A 17,339-nucleotide genomic window follows, 5' to 3' on the forward strand; every position below is an offset into this window, starting at 1 on the left:
CGTGTCTTCAATGAAGTGCCAATGGGGTGTTCCCCGGTGACATTGCAGTAAATGGAAGAATCCTTTGAGAAATCTCGATTGAATGTTGTAGTCTTGACGGCGAAGGTGCAATTGAGTGTTCGGGAATTGATAGTAATGCTGTAATTACGCGGAATGGAAGTGATAGTGATGCTGAAACTGAATGTTATATTGATGGGAATACCACAATGACATGATGGTGTAGTGTTGATTTTAATGCCGCAAATTAATGTCGGGGAATTGACGGTGGTGCTGTAATTAAATGTTGTAGTATTGACAAAATGATTTGTGCACAAGCACAGTTAACAAACAGGCTCGACACTCGTCAATAATGGCCCCGTGTGGCTTTAAAAAATAACACAAAACATGCAGTCGGCGACGCTTGGTGCATCGACCGAAACGTCGCCGATTATTACCATTGGAGAGCCCCCCTCACAATCCCTCACACGCCCCTCCCTCCAATCCCCGTATGCCCCTCCCACCATCCCCCCTATCCTCCGTCCCCCCCACTCCCCTCCCCATCGCGTGACGTCACGATCACCTGACGCCCGCTCTATAAAAGTGGAGCCGTAGCATCGTGAGTCGAGTCACTGGGACTCACTTCGAGACTCATCCTGAGACTCATGCTGGCATGAGACTCACCCTCTCCTAGACTCATCCTGAGACTCACCCTGTCCTAGACTCACTCCGAGACTCACCCTCTCCTGGACTAACTCCGAGACTCTTCTCTGCCGCATCATCACGGCACCCACCCAGTCGCTCGCCCTTGCACATTTGACTCATGCATCGTCACGTGTTGTGAATGAGGTGTGACGTCATAGCACGCGTTAACGGGGAGGGTAGGCTTGGGAATCGCGAGAGTTTTGAGGGAGTGCGTAGGGATGGATCACAAGTCGTTATCGTAACATTAAATAGGAATCACTGTATTGAACAACACGAATCAACGGAAGTGACCGGTTAAAGAAACGAGTCGTGAGTTTTGCCCTAAAAGTTACGTTTAAAAGCAATTTTGTAAAAAAAAAAAAGCCCGCGTGAATGTATTACAAATGACGCAATCAATGAATGGGGAAAATGTTATATACATCACAAACGGGTTGCACACGGTAAAATGTTCGACGCCAGAAGCGAACAGGCAAGAGGCAAATTAATCGATCCAAAGACATGCCCCTAAGTGGCCTGTGAATAGCTGAAGCAATGGTGCATTGTAAATAACTACGCACGAATACGCACGAACCCTTCCGTCAATCCACTGCTGGATGAGGGCCACGCCCACGCCGAACGAGTCGGCAGGAGTTCGTTTAACCGTACTTCACCTGCGCTGGTTAGCGCGGGTTTGGCGAAGGTAGGCAGCGTAGACGCGGGAGCATATCGGTAGGGTACAATTCGGATTGTCATCATTTGCACAGACCAAGCCAGTACAGTACTTGCTTCTCAGCACCAGGTCACTGCGGTACCTAGACGTAACAATCTTTATTTTACAAAGCGTCCCCCCCCCGCCCCTCTCTCTCTCTGAAAATTAGCTCAAAAACTTGCTCAAATATTTCTCGTATTTTAACTAAAGCCTGCCTGCCACGAGTCTCCTAATCCATTCAAGGTCACACCCCCAATGCTTTTTTTTTTATTATGTACATACTGTCAGAAAGCGATGGCATTGTACAACTAGCACGGGCGCATCGCTTCGTAAATATTTTGAAGCAAAAAATATCATTTTTTTGATTCGCAATGAACGAACTAACAAAAAATCAGACAAATTGCTGTCCTTGGTGCTGACGTTAGGAAAAACCGTCACTTTTTCCAAAATTTCTTGCTGCGGATTTCACACCTGATAATGATTTACTTGTGTTGCCGTCAAAACGTCGTGAGAATTTTTATTGTTTTATATTATTTTATTATCTCCCTTCTACGTGACTTTACCGAAAGAACCAACAATATGAATGAGCCCTGTTCGTCAGCGACGATGCCGCACGACGGCCCCCTACTGGTGTCCACCATCATCGTTGATCCACTTCAAAACTTCGTCCAACTGGTCCACATCCATCATCTCGTTGCTCAGGGGGTCGGAGATCTGTAACCTAACGGTGGAGCCGTCCAACGAGGAGGCCCCGCCCTGCCGGGCACTGTCCACCAGCAGGCGGGCCAAATTGTGCTGCACCTGACGGGCGGGGTGGGGGGGCAGAACAGAATGAAACATTCGACTTACGAGATGTTAACTTCCTTGCCTGGTATACAGGAGGTTGGGGATTTGATCCCGACCCTGATGCCTGTATATTTGGATACTGCGTGTCTCTCTCCCCGTGGTCGTGTGGCTTTTTCTCCGGGTTCTCCATTTTTTCGTCCACATTTAGAAACGTGCGTTGAAGAGAACTTGTCTGCTATTAATTTCCACGTGATAAGCCACTTCATTGGGCCATCATTTATGGCCAGGTCACCTCTGAAAAATAGCTCTATAGCTCAGTGAGCCTCATCTGGTCAAATAAAATATAGTTTAGTTTTCTATTTCCGCTACCCGCGTTAGCCCGTGCACGCACATGATTTCCTCGTTATTCACAAACTTTCTGCCCGCGATTTTGACTACCCACATCTGGAACTCTGACACGGCTGCATGCAAAGGAGATAGAGAGATGGAAAAATTGACAAAGGTAGCAACATTCTTTGAACCGGAGTTCGACAAGCACCTCCGATTAAGCACGGTTGGGGCTATGTGCGGTGCGAAAAACGTTCAGCGTACGTGCATACACACAAAGCATCACCATGGCCAACACCTTTGTTTTAACAAAACCAATGAATGGGGAAACGTTACCTGCACCATAATCAGTTTCTCAGCCATCTTCCCGTTGGGCCAATCTTGCCCGAAGCACAGAAGGATCTCAAACGACGGCTGAGGCCTTGGAGGTGAACCTTTCATAAACTGGATCAAGTCTGCACATACGCACAAGCACAGACACAAAGACACAAAGATTCCCCTGTATAGCCTCAACAGACATTTGGGGAAAGTGCTGTTTGCGTATCAGCGGGCGGGCGGGCAAGCTGGCGGGCAAGTGGGTGGGTGGCTATGCGGGTGGGCAAGTGGGCGGGCGGGCAAGCGGGTCAGCAAGCGGGCGAGCAAGCGGGCGAGCAAGCGGGTGAGCAAGCGGGCGAGCAAGCGGGTGAGCAAGCGGGCGGGTGGGCGGAGCTGACCTTGCACGAACGTTGCAACGTCGAAGAGGCAGACGCGCTCGCCGCGGGGCAACTTGACGGATGCGGCGTGGCGTGGCGTGCTAGGCCCCGACCAGTACACGCGGCTGAGCGCGTGGCGCGTCGCGTACAGGCCGTGGCGGTCCACCTCCAGCACCACGCCGCCCACGTCCGCCGATATGCGCGCCAGCGGCTCCAGGATGCGCGCCGTCAAGCGCCGCTGCTCGTCGGAGCCCACGGGCGGCGGCAGCGAGATGACGGCCATGTCCTGCGCGCAAGCGACGAGATCGTCAAAGCGGGTTTCACAATTTTTTATTGTTGTCAGTCATCGTCGATCACCGCCATCGTCGGCACATAGCCGGGAGGCGGTGGTGGTGGCGGCTACGCTGCTGCACGTGGCCGCTTCCTGTCATCGGAACGGGCATGGGAAGAAAAACCGGATGACGCACGCGTGCGTGGGTACACGTACGTCATTGGAACGTCAAAAAGGGTGAATCAAACGTGGAAAAACCTTTGGACCGTGACGCCGGCACACGCGCAGCCTCCTACTATTTTTTTCGAATTACGTCACGGGAACTTCAGTGTCCCCCCCCACCCCCCCGTGAAGCGGACAGGGAATCTAATATCATCATTAATGCACCCACGGTATTAACCAGGGTGACCACCGTGGAACCTTCTGATGCGTTCTATTCCTCGGTTGACACTCGTTTTACGCAGCCAGACAAATCCTGCCCAGGTCCGCTCACTTTCTTTACGTTTTTAATGTTATTAACCTGCGTTACATTAACTAAACTGAGCTATGAAGCTGTTTATCAGAAGCGACCTGCCAACACCAATGATATCCCAACAAAGTTGACTCATCACGTGGAAATTTATATCGGCCAAATACTCCAAAACGTGTGATGTTGATTCGAAATCCACGTGGTCCTCTTTCTATCTGTGGACAAATATGCTATGGGAATGTAATTAACTCGGAGTGGACTAAACTTTTCACTGCTTTCGTCGACTCATCTACGAGGACAATTCAATGGAATCCACGGGCTTAGACTCGACGAAGCTTCCACTGGTTGTCATGGTCCAGACTGACACTGAACAACGTAAACCACGCCGACTCTACGCTGACGCCGCTTGCTAGCCCTTACCAAGGCCACATGTAGCGCATCTATGCGTGTTGAACTTCTTTCGCACCGTACGTATTCAACCGTGTTAATTGGAGGTGTGCGGGGGGACAACAAACTAAACACAAAGAGCAGTTCTAAAAGTAAAACTAGTTTTCAATCTCGATTTAAAAGTGCATCGCTCGAGTGCAATTGTTCCTAACCTGGGGTGCATGCAGCCCCTGGGGGTGCGAGACATGGCAAGTTTCTTTTAGAAGGTAAATCATCGAAAACACAATTATAGCATTGGGCATGTAAGTAACAACTTACTTTTTTCATAAAATCCTATATATTTATTACACGATTTTTATTAACTGTCTGTCGTATCCTCAAATCTGGTAGGAACCTCCTGGTTACACTAGCCCACAGGGGATTATTGTGTCCGTCCATCGTGCAGGGAGGGGCTGGGTGGGGAGGGAGGGGCTGGGTGGGGAGGGTGGGGCTGGGTGGGGGGGTGGGTGGGAGGGGTGGGGCTGGGTGGTGAGGGGCTGGTCACTCCGTGGTGCCCTTATAAAACTCAACGTTTAACCTACTCACGCCGGCTTGTGCCCCCCCCCTCACAGTCGGGCATATTTCCTCAAATCTTGTAACTAAATTTGTACCCACTTCCCAATGTAGTATCGACTGCAAACTTGGTATACTTATGTCATATTGATGACAATACTATATTATATCATTAAAAATAAAACAAAATATGTTTTAACATTATTTTGTTTATTTAATGTTTCGGCTTAGGTCTAATTGTCCACGCTCAACTGACGTTGGCTGTAATTGGCCATGGTCCCTTACGTTATGGCAAGCTTCGGGGCCACTTCCTGAAGTCGTGGAGTTCTGCCATTACTAGTACGGTACATTTCAATTAAGCGTGTTCTTTTAAAAGTTTTTTTAAAATATTACTTATTAACATTATAAAAAAACGTTACCAATAGAGAACCAAAGGAGTGCAAGGCTGCAGTAAAGGTTAAGAACCACTGCTCCGGTGACTTCCTAATAGATAGCTTCGTGAATCCCACTCAATATGTAGCCGGCAGGATTTGACAGAGCGTTGGAGCCGGGTACCACGGTTCACCTGCGGCGGTGATTGTACAGAGGATTGTGGGGGATCATGGCAGATGATACAGCGGCTTGTCCCGGTCACCGTCTTAAACACCTCGCTCCCTCTGTAGAGAACCGTGAATTCCAGGTTCGTGACTGCGCGCGCACACGCACACACACACGCACACACACACGCACACACACACACACGCACACACACGCACACACACACACACGCACACACACACGCACACGTACAAAGCACGCGCGCACGACAACGAGCGAAGGTTATTGTTTTGCCGGCACGCGTTTGAGGCCGCGTGGAACTGCATCGAAGGCTCGCTTTAGTAGCGGGATGTCACGGGATGTCACGACCGATGGAATGCACCACCCGCGCTCCCCTTCGCACCACCACACACGTGCACACGTGTGAAACTCACCAACACGTGCATGCACACAAATATCCCCCGCGTAGCCTGTTTGGGCAAGTGCTGTTCGCGAGCGCCTATGAAGGCCGGCACAGCACACGAGGGGGTGGGTGGCCAGCGCCACGCCCGGCCGCCTTTGTCTCCACAGTGGCGATGTTTACACACCACACCAGGTACTCATTTGAGGCTGAGTCGACCTCGGGGAGGCCCTGGACCGGTTCAAATGATCGTCACTGGGTTGGTCGTGAGCGGGATTCGAACCCGGGTCGCCAGGTTCGTAGCGCAGCGCGCTAACCACTACACTACCTTTCACTACACTACCATTCAGTTATACACACGCGCGCACACAAACACACAACCATGCTTGTTCCGTCTTAGCTCAATATTCGGGTTTCGAAGAATCTCCTGGCTCATGGAGCGAAACGTCGTACATCGTGCCAAACAACACGCGATACAACCCGAAAAAAAAACAAGTCAAGAGAGATATCACTCCCCAAGTCTTCAGACTCCTATTCGGGAGAGGCCTGCATTGCTCTGCATTGACTACCGTCTAGTTTGGACAATTATTACTCTTATTATTTTTGTACAAGTCAGTCCACCGCCACTCGCATTGCCGTTACTCAACGACTGAAGCCACCTGAACGCCAGAGGTCACAACCGGGTACCCGATACCCGTACCCTACCCAATACCCGGCTACCCGTACCCGGCCGGGTACGGGTACGGGTACCCGTTTGCGACCCTGGTGCGGCCGGGTACGGGTAGGCCATGAGTCACTGGTGAGTAACCGTTTGTCACTCATTTCCCAACGTCTTGTCTCTTCTCACAATTCAAGTTCCTAGAATCAACCCACCCGCGCCTGCAACATGGCTTCATCTCAGAGGTCACAATCAGGTACCCGATACCCGTACCCTACCCGTACCCGGCCGGGTACGGGTAGGGCACGGGTACGGCCGGGTACGGGTACCCGTTTGCGACCCTGGTGCGGCCGGGTACGGGTAAGGAATCAAAACCCGTTTGCGACCTCTGCTGTACGCGTCATCACCTTAGCCACCACCGCCGCCACCACCAACACCACCACCACCGCCGCTACTCCTCACCTGCCATTTGCTGAATCTGGGTGCAGGGGATGACGGCAGGCGCCACAAACATCTCCGCCTCCGTCACCTCGTATACCGAGTTCACAAAATCCACGTGCCGGTTTTCAGCAGAAGGCTCCGGGCCGGCCGCTAGCATATGGGGAGAACATCGCAAAGCAATCACTAACCCTCTTAATCTTTTATGATTTTTATTTTTTAAAGTGTTGTCATTACCCCCCTGCCCCCCGCCCATCACTAAGTCCATGCCGTTTGTGTTCTTGGTATCAAGTCACGGGGATGACAAATCCACTCGGATCTCTTGCCGAGCAGCGCGACCCTTCGTCTTGCAGAATGGCCCACGTAGACAAATATTGCAGAGCTGCCTCTGAGGTCACTCCAAGCGACCTTTGGTCCACCAAGTGGACTCTTTCCAGCCCACCCAGCTTCAATAGATTCGTCATTTCACTGGTGATTACAAACAGCAGCTTCGTCAAATTATTGGCAAATCGCCTGATGAAGCTGGTTGTGACCAGCAGCGAAACGTCACAGTCCTCTAATTGTACATGTTGTGGGTTTACTCTCCAACGCACAACCGGTGTGCTGAACTAGTAATGAATTGTAAAGTTTCGTTCACGTGACAAGCCTTACTAATTGACGGTGTCGGGTGGTGGCGAGTTAACGACATTTATATTTACGCGATCTAACCCATCAACCTCCGATCACGTCCGTGAGAAGCAACGGGAGAGAGTTCGGCTCACCGCCCAGGCTGTCCATCATCCCGTTGAAGCAGAACGTTGATGTAATCGATCCAGCCCTCTGGGGGAGAACACACGATAACAGCTCAAATCTCAAACGCCTCCTCCTCCACCACTGCCTTCTGGCCATTGGCTATCCATCCACCACAGCCAGACATGCTCAGCTCCTCAATCCCCCCCCGCCCTGGTACGTGCGTGTGATTATGCTCCGGGCGCTGCAGATTGTCTACACGTATGCAGAACTTATTTCGCACCATACGTAGCCAACCGTGCTAATCGGAGATTCCTCCCGCGGAGGGGAACTGATCGATTCCAACAACGACAACGACAATAACAGTGCAAGGCTCTCCGATTTGTTTTACGCGCTTTTTCGGCACGATGTCCGTCGTTCCGCTCCGCGTTGCCAGGAGCTTCTTCAGGAGCTGAAACTTTGGACTTCATGCCGAATAACACATGGTCATTTGGACGTCCCCCCCCCTCCGCAAACAACTTGGCGAGAGCAAACCGCTTAAGTGGGTTTTTTACCAACGTGACTTTACCGAAAAAAACAAAGAGTATGAATCCTTGCAGTCACGAAAACTTCAAATCTAGAATGTTATTATGGTCTTAGGGCCAAATTTTCCGTTCCGTAGGGATGGGTCTCCGATTCGACAACGGTTCGATCTACGGAATCTCGCTTCACCGACAACCTTTCAGGAACGTATTGCGTATACATCGAAGGGATGGATGTCTGTTGTTTCAATTGCGCTTTCCTTTTTTTTACAATCCATGTAACCTCTTGACGAACGACTCTGTCCTTCGAGCCATTTGTCTGAATTAAGTAAAAGCTCATTTCTCGGTTATCGTCCCCGGTTTTTTGTTTCGCCCGCGCATCCACGAAGGTGCCGATTGGCGAACCCACCTCGCTCTCCTGCACGGGGAGATGCGGATTTGGGGCAAATTCAGCAGTCAGATCCTCCAAGTCATCTGCAAAGTAAAGAGAATCGTCAAGGACGTTTGATGGTTTACGAACGTTCTCAAATCCGCATTGACCAGCGTGGTGAGGTATGGCCCGACCAGCCCTATGACCGACACGACTTGGCAAGGCCTTCATTCGGCAGTGGCCTAGGAAAGGGCTATTTGCTGTGCCGAACCAGAAACCAAACCGTGCTATGCCGTATTAACATCTGAATCTGGCTTGGGGGGCCAAGCAGGGCCAGGCGCAGGGCTAATGATGCATTATGTTGCGAGCGATGTCAGTCAGTACACTGTGAGGACGCGGCGTGTTTAGTTTGTTGTCCCTCCCCGCACCTCCAATTAGCATGGTTGGCTACGTACGTTGCAAAAGAAGTTCAATATACATACACCTCCGATTTGCACGGTTGGCTACGTACGGTACGACAGAGGTTCAGCATACATTCATACACACCTCCGATTAGTATTGTTTGCTACGTACGGTACGATAGAGGTTCAAGATACATTCATACACACCTCCGATGAGCACGGTTGGCTACGTACGGTGCGGAAAAAGTTCAACATACATACATCCCGACTCGTTCATTGCGTACGACGTTAGTGGCACGGCTTGGTTTTTGCAGTGGAAAAACTTTTAAACTATTTTTTCTTTTTCCCAGGAAGGCCCACTGAGCTATGTAGCTCTTTTCAGAAGCGATCTGGCCACAAATGATACCTCAACGAAGTGGCTTATCATGTGGGAATTTACAGCAGCCAAATACTCTAAACGCACGTTTCTAAATGTGGAGGGGGAAAAATGGAGAACCCGGCCAAAAAAGCCACACGCAAACTCCAAATATACAGGCATCAGGGTCGGGATCAAACCCGCGACCTCCCGTATACCAGGCAAGGTAGTTAACATCTTGCCACCTTGGCACCCTAAAGTGCCTCAGCAAAGAAGTGGCTAGAGAGACGCCTCATTCGAGGTCGTCTTGAACTCTGAGTCTTGGAAACTGGAGGGCCACAATCAACCCCATGAGATAGACACCCAATTGCAGAGAGACACCGATACGCACCTAGCGGGTCCAGCAATGTAGGTGTTGACGCGGTGCTAGTGTGAAACTGGTAGAATGGGCTGCCTTGAGACTGGGACGATGGGCTGGTGTGGAACTGGCAAGATGGGCTTGCTTGAGACTGGGACGATGGGCTGGTGTGGAACTGGGAAGATGGGCTTGCTTGAGACTGGGACGATGGGCTGGCTTTGCTCTTGGCAGGGCGGGTGCGGTTGTAGAGGCGACGTTGAGACCGATCGATGCCCTCGGACTTGTAGGTGAACTGCGTGTCGAGGGCACAGCGCAGGCCGTGCTTCCACTTGGCAAAATCCTCGGTGCCCGTGTCCTTGCCGAACACCGTCGCCCATCGCTGCGGGCGCAGAGCAAACCGCGGGGGGAGCAGCAAAATCAGGTGGGGGCCACTTCGTACATTTCCGAACGTGCAAGTTTCAAGTGTGCTCTGCCTAACCGGGGTAAACGAAGCAAACGCGACCAGGATGACGTCTCATCGGATTTCTCCAGGATAACAAAACACACATTTTCTGAGTCTCATTTGCAAGGGTGACTGGGGTAATTTTTTTTTACAGTTTTCAATTGACGCTTTAGACACTTAAAGAGACGTGGGTGGGGGGGTTCAATCGTTCGTGTGATCGTACGTGAACGGTGGTGTCGCTGTGTCGAGCGGAGTTCAGTGCAGTGGCCTCACCGCTCACAGCCACGCTGGAGCCACTGACGCCACTGTAGGTCGCTCCGTCGGGCAGTTCCACAATTTCAGACACTTTTTAAAGATGTGGGTAATCGTTGGTATCATGGTGAGGTTTTTTTTTCACTTGGGCATCGTGTGTCAACCGATTAGGACTGTGGTTCACGTTAACAAAATGTTGATTTCTCCAAAGGGATGTATATACGCTCATGAAATACCGCGGTGTCGTTCATTCCTGGGCCAAAACACGCACCTTTCTTCGTCTGGATCTGTCACGTCCATGCCCTTTTTGATACACAAGGTAATCATTTAATTATGGTTTAAGCGAGGATATTTTGTTTAGCGTGTATATGCTAAAAGGGTGGACAATGGATTGAAATAAAATTGAGTATGCGATGTCTTGACGAGAACCATTGCTGCACTGTGCATTGCTGTACATGGGTGTCCAGTTTCATGGTGCTCATGAAACTGGACACCCGTGGTAGATAATTGGTGCTTCATCAAAATGTTTGCATTTTGACAGAAACGATTCATCTCACACAAGGCCGAAGTGCTGCTCGTGAAATGTGCCCACCCACTGCGGGTCGACGCTTCATCGTTCATCGCGATGCCATTGCATTGCTGTTCATACACGTTGGGCGCATCGCAATGGGTTCTTCCACGACAAACACGGGGTCAATTTTTAAGTGCCCGGCGACTCGGCTGCAGAGCGAGTGGCTCGCAAGAGGCGCAAGTTGGTGAGTACGTATCTTGATGCTCGTCTGCGCTGCATCAGCCGTACCTGGATTAAGTCGCAAGCTCCAGGACTCCTGCCCCAGGGGATGCTGAAGCACGAGTGGTCTCTGTCAACCCACGCGAGGCCCAATTCATTGCGGTCCACCAGTCCCAGCACCCATTCCCGTAGCGTTGGCCTGGCAGCAGCCATGACTTCCTGCAAACCACGGCAGTGGAAGGAGATTGAAAGAAAAGTAGAAATTTATTTTTAAAATACTTCTTTTTAATAAATGCCGGGCTCGGCGACGCACACTCTGGAGGCTAGGGTTGGCGAGCCACCGGGTGATTTGGTCATAAGCCCCGATGACAGGAGTAATTTGAAATAGATTTACCGGCAGTCAGGTTTTATCACGGTTGCGTTAATCGCCAAGCCATATGAATGCTCCGAGTTAATATCCCGCATGAGGGAGGTGATCCTGGCTCACCACTGTGGGCACGACGCGTAGGATTTCCGTCGCTGGGGCTCAGAATGTCCACGTGATGATAAGCCAGCTCCTTCAGCTATCATTTGTGGCCAGGTTGCTCTTGAACAGGAAGCTAATAGCTCAGTGGGCTTTTCCTGGTAAGATTTTAAAAAACATGTTTTATTCGTATACATTATTTTAGCCACGTGTTTACCTTTCCCATACTTTGCACTCCTAACCTGTTTTTTGTCTTCTTGGTTCTTTCGGTAAAGTCACGTAGAATGGAAATAATAACATAATAAAGATAAAACATATAATAAAATAATTCTCACGACGATTCGGCCACAACGCAAGCAGCCGTCCTCAGGTGAAGAACAGGTCTGTCGATAAGACAGAGTCTGAAAGACACGTCCTGGGCTTGGAGCGTCTATTTAAGCTGAGAGGGAGGAGGAAGAGCGCCTTGACAAAATAATTTGCATATCAAGAGGCATTTAGCATATTTATGTAATATTACACTATGTATTATTCTACCCACCCTACTGCACACCACACTGCTGCATATTTTTTTTGTATTGTTTGTTGTTGTAACTTTCTGAACCGCCCCTAGTGGATTCCTCTTGCAGCCTAAATAAAGATTCTCATTGTGAGTAACCTCAGTGTGCAGCAGGGAGGCACCGAGAACGTTTCACTTGAGTGTACGATCACTGTTTACGAAGCTCGGGGGAAATTTGTGGGAGGCTCAACCCGGACACATGGTGAGCTGGCAACCAACTTCCTCTGTTAGCACCTCCCACTTTTACATTGCCCCGCCCACTACTCAGGATAGAATAATAACAACTATGTTTAGTTGTATCTTAACAGTATCGTCATCGTTCACCGCATCGCACGCTTTCAGATGTGCTTCTGTGGCCCTCTGGAATGCTCTTCCTTCCGATATCAGGAATTCACTGGAGCTATGCACTTTTAAATCTAACTAATTTGTTTACAACTGCTTTTTGTGTTTAGTTTGTTTTCCTTTCCCCGCACCTCTGATAAGGTTGGCTACGTACGGTGCGAAAGAAGTTCAACATACATACGTCGTTTGTGCAAATTGCATCTCTCACATTCGCCGAGGAAACACAGCTCTGTATGGCAGCAGCCAGGAAGTGAGGAGCCAGGAGATACCAAACGTTACCTAGGCTCTGCAGTCCTCTATATATTAAGATGATTTAACTCAATGAACGAGTGTTAATACGTGGGTGGAAATCACGGTAGGCTTGTCTATTGCCAAACCAGGGCGTTTGGTAGCTTTATATCAACATTCTGGTAATGCACTTCCCCTGTACTGTACATCCTATGCGGTCGTTTTTTTTTATTTTAAGCAGTGGGAACTGGTGTTCATATGTAAGCGATCTATGCGAAACACTGCCACGCACAGTTAATGTGTGTTCTTGGGTGAGGTTCGCCAATAAGACGTCATCAATGCTAGGGGCTGCCACACCATTTGTAAACATTGTTGGGTTTGACAGCACGATGACGATAAAGGGGGGTGTTTTCAAATGTGTGTATTGTGTCGGGGGACCGCACGTCATGGGGCCAAGGCCACCAGTGGCCCACGAGCCTGGCAATGAAGAACACTGGGTGGGTTCAGCTCACCAACACGCACCATGACATACAGACGTCATCGGTCGGGGGTGGGGGGCGGACGGTGGGGTGGGGGGCGGACGGTGAGGGGGGGGGGGTGGAAGACTAGGGGGTAAATAGAATGTATTTTCGCCAATCCACACTGACCAGCATGGTGAATTATGGTCAAACAAGCTCCAAGACAGACCTTCGTCCAATAACAGACTGCCAAGTAAATTAAAATAATATTTGAATGAACAATAGCTGGTACCTGAACGTGCTATATGGAAAAAATACAAACATTGGACGGGAGGGTCCTGCTAAATTGAGATGTTTGGTAAATTCCAATAATTACCAGTTTTTGGATTTTCGTGTGGAGCAAAGCAGAGAAGAAGAAAAAACCACCACCCACTCATAGGAGGGAGTGACACTCCAAGCACCGCATGGGTAGATCTAAGAATCCATTGCTACACACACATCTCCTGGCCACACTTGGCAGCCCCGCCCCAAAAACCCTACAGCTCCCACTAACCCACTGCATGCAGGAACGCGTGCGTGGATAACAGTTCACCGTAACAGCGAAACAGCGGTGTTGCATAGGGGTTAGCGAAGGGCGCTATGACCTCGGCCGACCCTGGGTTCTATTTCCGGGCACGATCCACTGCCAGTGGCGAGTGATCTCAACTTTTCCTGGGCTTTCCTCCTTCACCTACCGGCAGTGACCAGCGTGGTAAACAGGGCCGTATTATCCAATAGGCCACAGTATTAGGCACTTAGGCCACAGTATTACGCACTGTGCCAAGGACCTACGAAAAAAATTGGGAATTAATGAATTTGAAATGATTGCAGTAGTCTTACGTTCTAAAGTATTAGTTGGATCTCGTTTAATGTTAGTATAGGTACTTTCCTCCAGTAAATCTTAAATTGTATTATAATAATCCGCTCGTGACATCACTCCAGTTGTGCGGCCTTTATCAGCCGCAGGAATATTGATATCTTTATTTGATAAAACAATTACAATACCATATATCGCGGGAGTAACTGACAAATTAGCTAGAGTTTTGGAAAAGCAAAAAATCTAAGTAATATTTGACACGGTACACAAAATTCTAAAATTAGTATCTTGTACTAAAGCTGAATTGCCCAAGTTATTAACAGAGGGTGTGTATCGGATCAATTGCTTATGTGGCAGATGCTATATTAGACAGACGCGGCATAACATCAGCGTATGACTAAAATAACACCAAAGAAATATTAAATATACTCTCAAACACAACTGCCGGCAGTTGCAAAACAAGCTTGCCAACAAGGACACTGAATTGATTTGATAACGTTGAAGCGTTGTTTAAAACGAATCATTACTGTCCGAGACTAATTCGATAATCTATTGAAATTGAGATAAATACAAATAAGTTTAACCGCTCTGACAGCTACAGGCTTAGTGCGCCCTGGAACCGTATTATTAAGTAATTGCACAACAGGCGGGTTCTTCCGTCTCGCCGCACACTTTGATATGGCGGCGAAGGTCAGAACCACTTCTGGCACCAGTTGTTGTGCGCTAAATGACGACGCAGAGGCAGGTATTCAAGTAAGGGCTTGCGCTGGTTTATTAACAAGGGTTGGTGACAACTTCCACCAGAGGTAGGTGCCCTACACTGGGTCCTTCACGTGGACCCTCGGCTCTGTCTGTCCCTAGCCTCGGCTAGCTCCAGGGCTCTCTCCCTCAAGTCGGATAGGGGGTTCAGCCAACACCGACCAACCGAGGAGAGCAGCACCTTCTACGACTACCGCCGGCTTCTCTCTCCAGACTGCCAGAGCTCCACCCCTGGCTGTCTCTTCAACCGCTCTCCATCCCGGACTCCCACAACGACCCCGCTCTACAATTGTAAGATGAGGAGATCGAGAGGAAGGCAGAAGTAGAGGCGGGGCGAGGACAGTGGACCCCACATGAGTGGGACAAACGTGTGGAAGAAGAAGAATACATCTTATAATTACAATTCCTTAACAGAGGAAACATACTAATTAACTGATTAATAATCTATTATATAATTACTGCTTGTGTTGTGGTTATTGCAAACATGATGCCTTGTATAAAGGTATCAGTTTTGTACCAGTTTAAAGGGTATAAACCTACTACTATGATCCCTTGTATAAAGGTGTCAGTTTTTTGTACCAGTTGAAAGGGTAAAAACCTATTACTACATTTTGCCACTGGTAAAGGAGGTCACCATAGTGTCTTATGGTTGTCATTGTTGACTTGCACCACGTTGAGATTTTTGCACACAGCGTTTTAATACTTTTATTAAATATTTGCTGGTTTATTCCAGGATGTTTCTGTTACGCGTCGTCGCTTTAAGATGTTCTGTGTTCATATTTAGTTTGTTGCTGTTGCACCCGACTTAAGAGCCGCATGGCTCACAGGGCTATACCTAATAAATGAACTTGAACTTGGACACTAACGCGGACTGACAAGCGTGGTGAAGTATGGTCAAACATTCATCCAGCAGTGGATTGACAACCGGCACCCAAACTAATCATGGGCAGTTCTCACGGCCCGAGGGAAAAGGTCAAAGGTCGTAAACTCGCCACTGACGTTCGCCGTGCCCCGGTGACGTATTCTGGTCGGGGGGTTTGCCACGCAGTGCGCACGAGGAATCCGAAGAGGTATGAAGCTCTTTGACACACAGATGTCCAGTAGGGGGCACGGGGTCAGAAGTTTACAACAATAACAAAAACACGATAGGAGTGCAAAGTATAGGAAAGGTAAAGAAATCACGAAATATAAATAGAAATAAAACTAAACTATTTTTTTCATCTTATCAGTTAAAGCCCATGAAGCTATTAACGTCTCTTTCAGAAGCGACTTGGTCACAAATTAGAGCTCAACAAAGTGGCTTATCATGTGTAAATGTATAGCAGAATAAGTAATCTAAACAATCTCAATGCACATTCTTGGTTCTTTCGGTAAAATCACGTAGAAGGGAAATAATAAAAATAAAACAATACAATTCTCACGACGGTCTCGATTGCAACACAAGCAATCGTCATCAGATGTGAAAACCACAGCAAGAAAAACAATTCAAACCACAGCAATAATTTATTTTTATTTCTTGCTGTGGTTTTCACACCTGATGATGATTGCTTGTGTTGCAATCAAAACGTCGTGATCATTTTATTGTTGTATTTTTATTATTTAATTACCTCCCTTCTACGTGGCTTCGCCGAAAGAACCAAGACTCTGTACATGTAATGTACAGCAGAAAAATAATCTAAACAATCTCAATGCAGTTTACTCACCCGTGTGTGTGTTGCTGACGTCAGATGAGTCGCACTCTGCCTGCGTCGTTACCTTGACTCACGACCACGATACAGCCGCTACGCAACTGCGTTATTGACTTAAGTGCTGTCAGCACACGATGACAGTGGGTGGCCAACAACACGCCCGGCCGCCTTTGTCTCCCCAGTGCCCGCTGACACCACCACAGTCGCCGCCGCCGCTGCTGCTGCTGCTCCTCTCGTCAATGACAACTCCGGGAAGTTCCCCGCGGTGAGTTTAGAAGCGTGCGTCACTTTTGGGAAACGTCTCGGGCTCAGCCAATCACAGCGCCCCATTTTGTGTCGGTGGTGGGGTGGGAGGAGGGCAGCCCCTGGCGCAAGAAGTCGCAGCCAATCAGAAGGCCGCGAAAAGGGTGCGGGGGGGGGGTGTGTGCAATCCCCCCCCCACCGTGCTAGTAGCCAATCAGAGCACGAGGTCGCGTCTCCATGGTGGGGGGAGGGGGTGCAGCCCACGTGCTAGTAGCCAATCAGAGAGCGAGGACGCGTCCTCACAGGTGGGGGGGCGAGGCGTAACCCCTAGCAACTGATTTGGCTGAGGAGGGGTCAGAATGAGATTGTTTCTCACAGATGGTCCAGATAAGTTTTGTTTTTTAAAAACGTAATTGTTTTGCAGAGTACCCACAGGGTCACGCGGGCCCAGCAACAAACTGCACTGTCAAATTGACGGATGGCACTACTGTGTGTACTGTACAGAATATTGAACTTCTTTCGCACCGTACGTAGCCAACCGTGCGAATAAAGCAAATGTTTTAGGGTAAAATATATCCATACAGTGGTCGGAGACGATTGATAAAGGTGAGTTAGCTGGCTTGGGCAGGATTCGTTCCTTAAGGGCAGTGCGGTTCGTATAACCGTCACTGCAGCCTTGCACCACTTTGGTTCTGAATCATT

At 49.2% G+C, this 17,339-nt stretch overlaps 1 protein-coding gene across 1 annotated transcript; it reads right to left on the reverse strand.

Annotated features, from left to right (window-relative positions):
* Window positions 1-920: 920 nt before the first annotated feature.
* LOC144737083 (interferon regulatory factor 5-like) lies at window positions 921-16,652 on the reverse strand. The gene is made up of 10 exons (XM_078619744.1): window positions 16,410-16,652; window positions 11,114-11,263; window positions 9,654-9,999; window positions 8,546-8,610; window positions 7,648-7,705; window positions 6,911-7,039; window positions 5,419-5,540; window positions 3,196-3,460; window positions 2,819-2,937; window positions 921-2,170 (listed from the first exon to the last, which is right to left on the reverse strand). The coding sequence occupies exons 2-10, from the start codon at window positions 11,255-11,257 to the stop codon at window positions 1,994-1,996; spliced, it is 1,425 nt and encodes a 474-aa protein (XP_078475870.1). The 5' UTR covers window positions 11,258-11,263; window positions 16,410-16,652; the 3' UTR covers window positions 921-1,993.
* Window positions 16,653-17,339: the final 687 nt, after the last annotated feature.

This window comes from Lampetra planeri, chromosome 64 (genome assembly GCF_965212315.1).
Source record: "Lampetra planeri chromosome 64, kcLamPlan1.2.h2, whole genome shotgun sequence".
Lineage (NCBI taxonomy): Eukaryota > Metazoa > Chordata > Hyperoartia > Petromyzontiformes > Petromyzontidae > Lampetra > Lampetra planeri.

Coding starts and splice junctions, on each gene's coding strand:
- LOC144737083 (XM_078619744.1), bottom strand. CDS start 11,257: ATGGCTGCTGCCAGGCCAACGCTACGGGAATGGGTGCTGGGACTGGTG. Junction 2,938..3,195: donor CGTTGCAACGTTCGTGCAAG/GTCAGCTCCGCC, acceptor GCGTATGTGCAG/ACTTGATCCAGTTTATGAAA. Junction 2,171..2,818: donor AGAAACTGATTATGGTGCAG/GTAACGTTTCCC, acceptor CCCGCCCGTCAG/GTGCAGCACAATTTGGCCCG.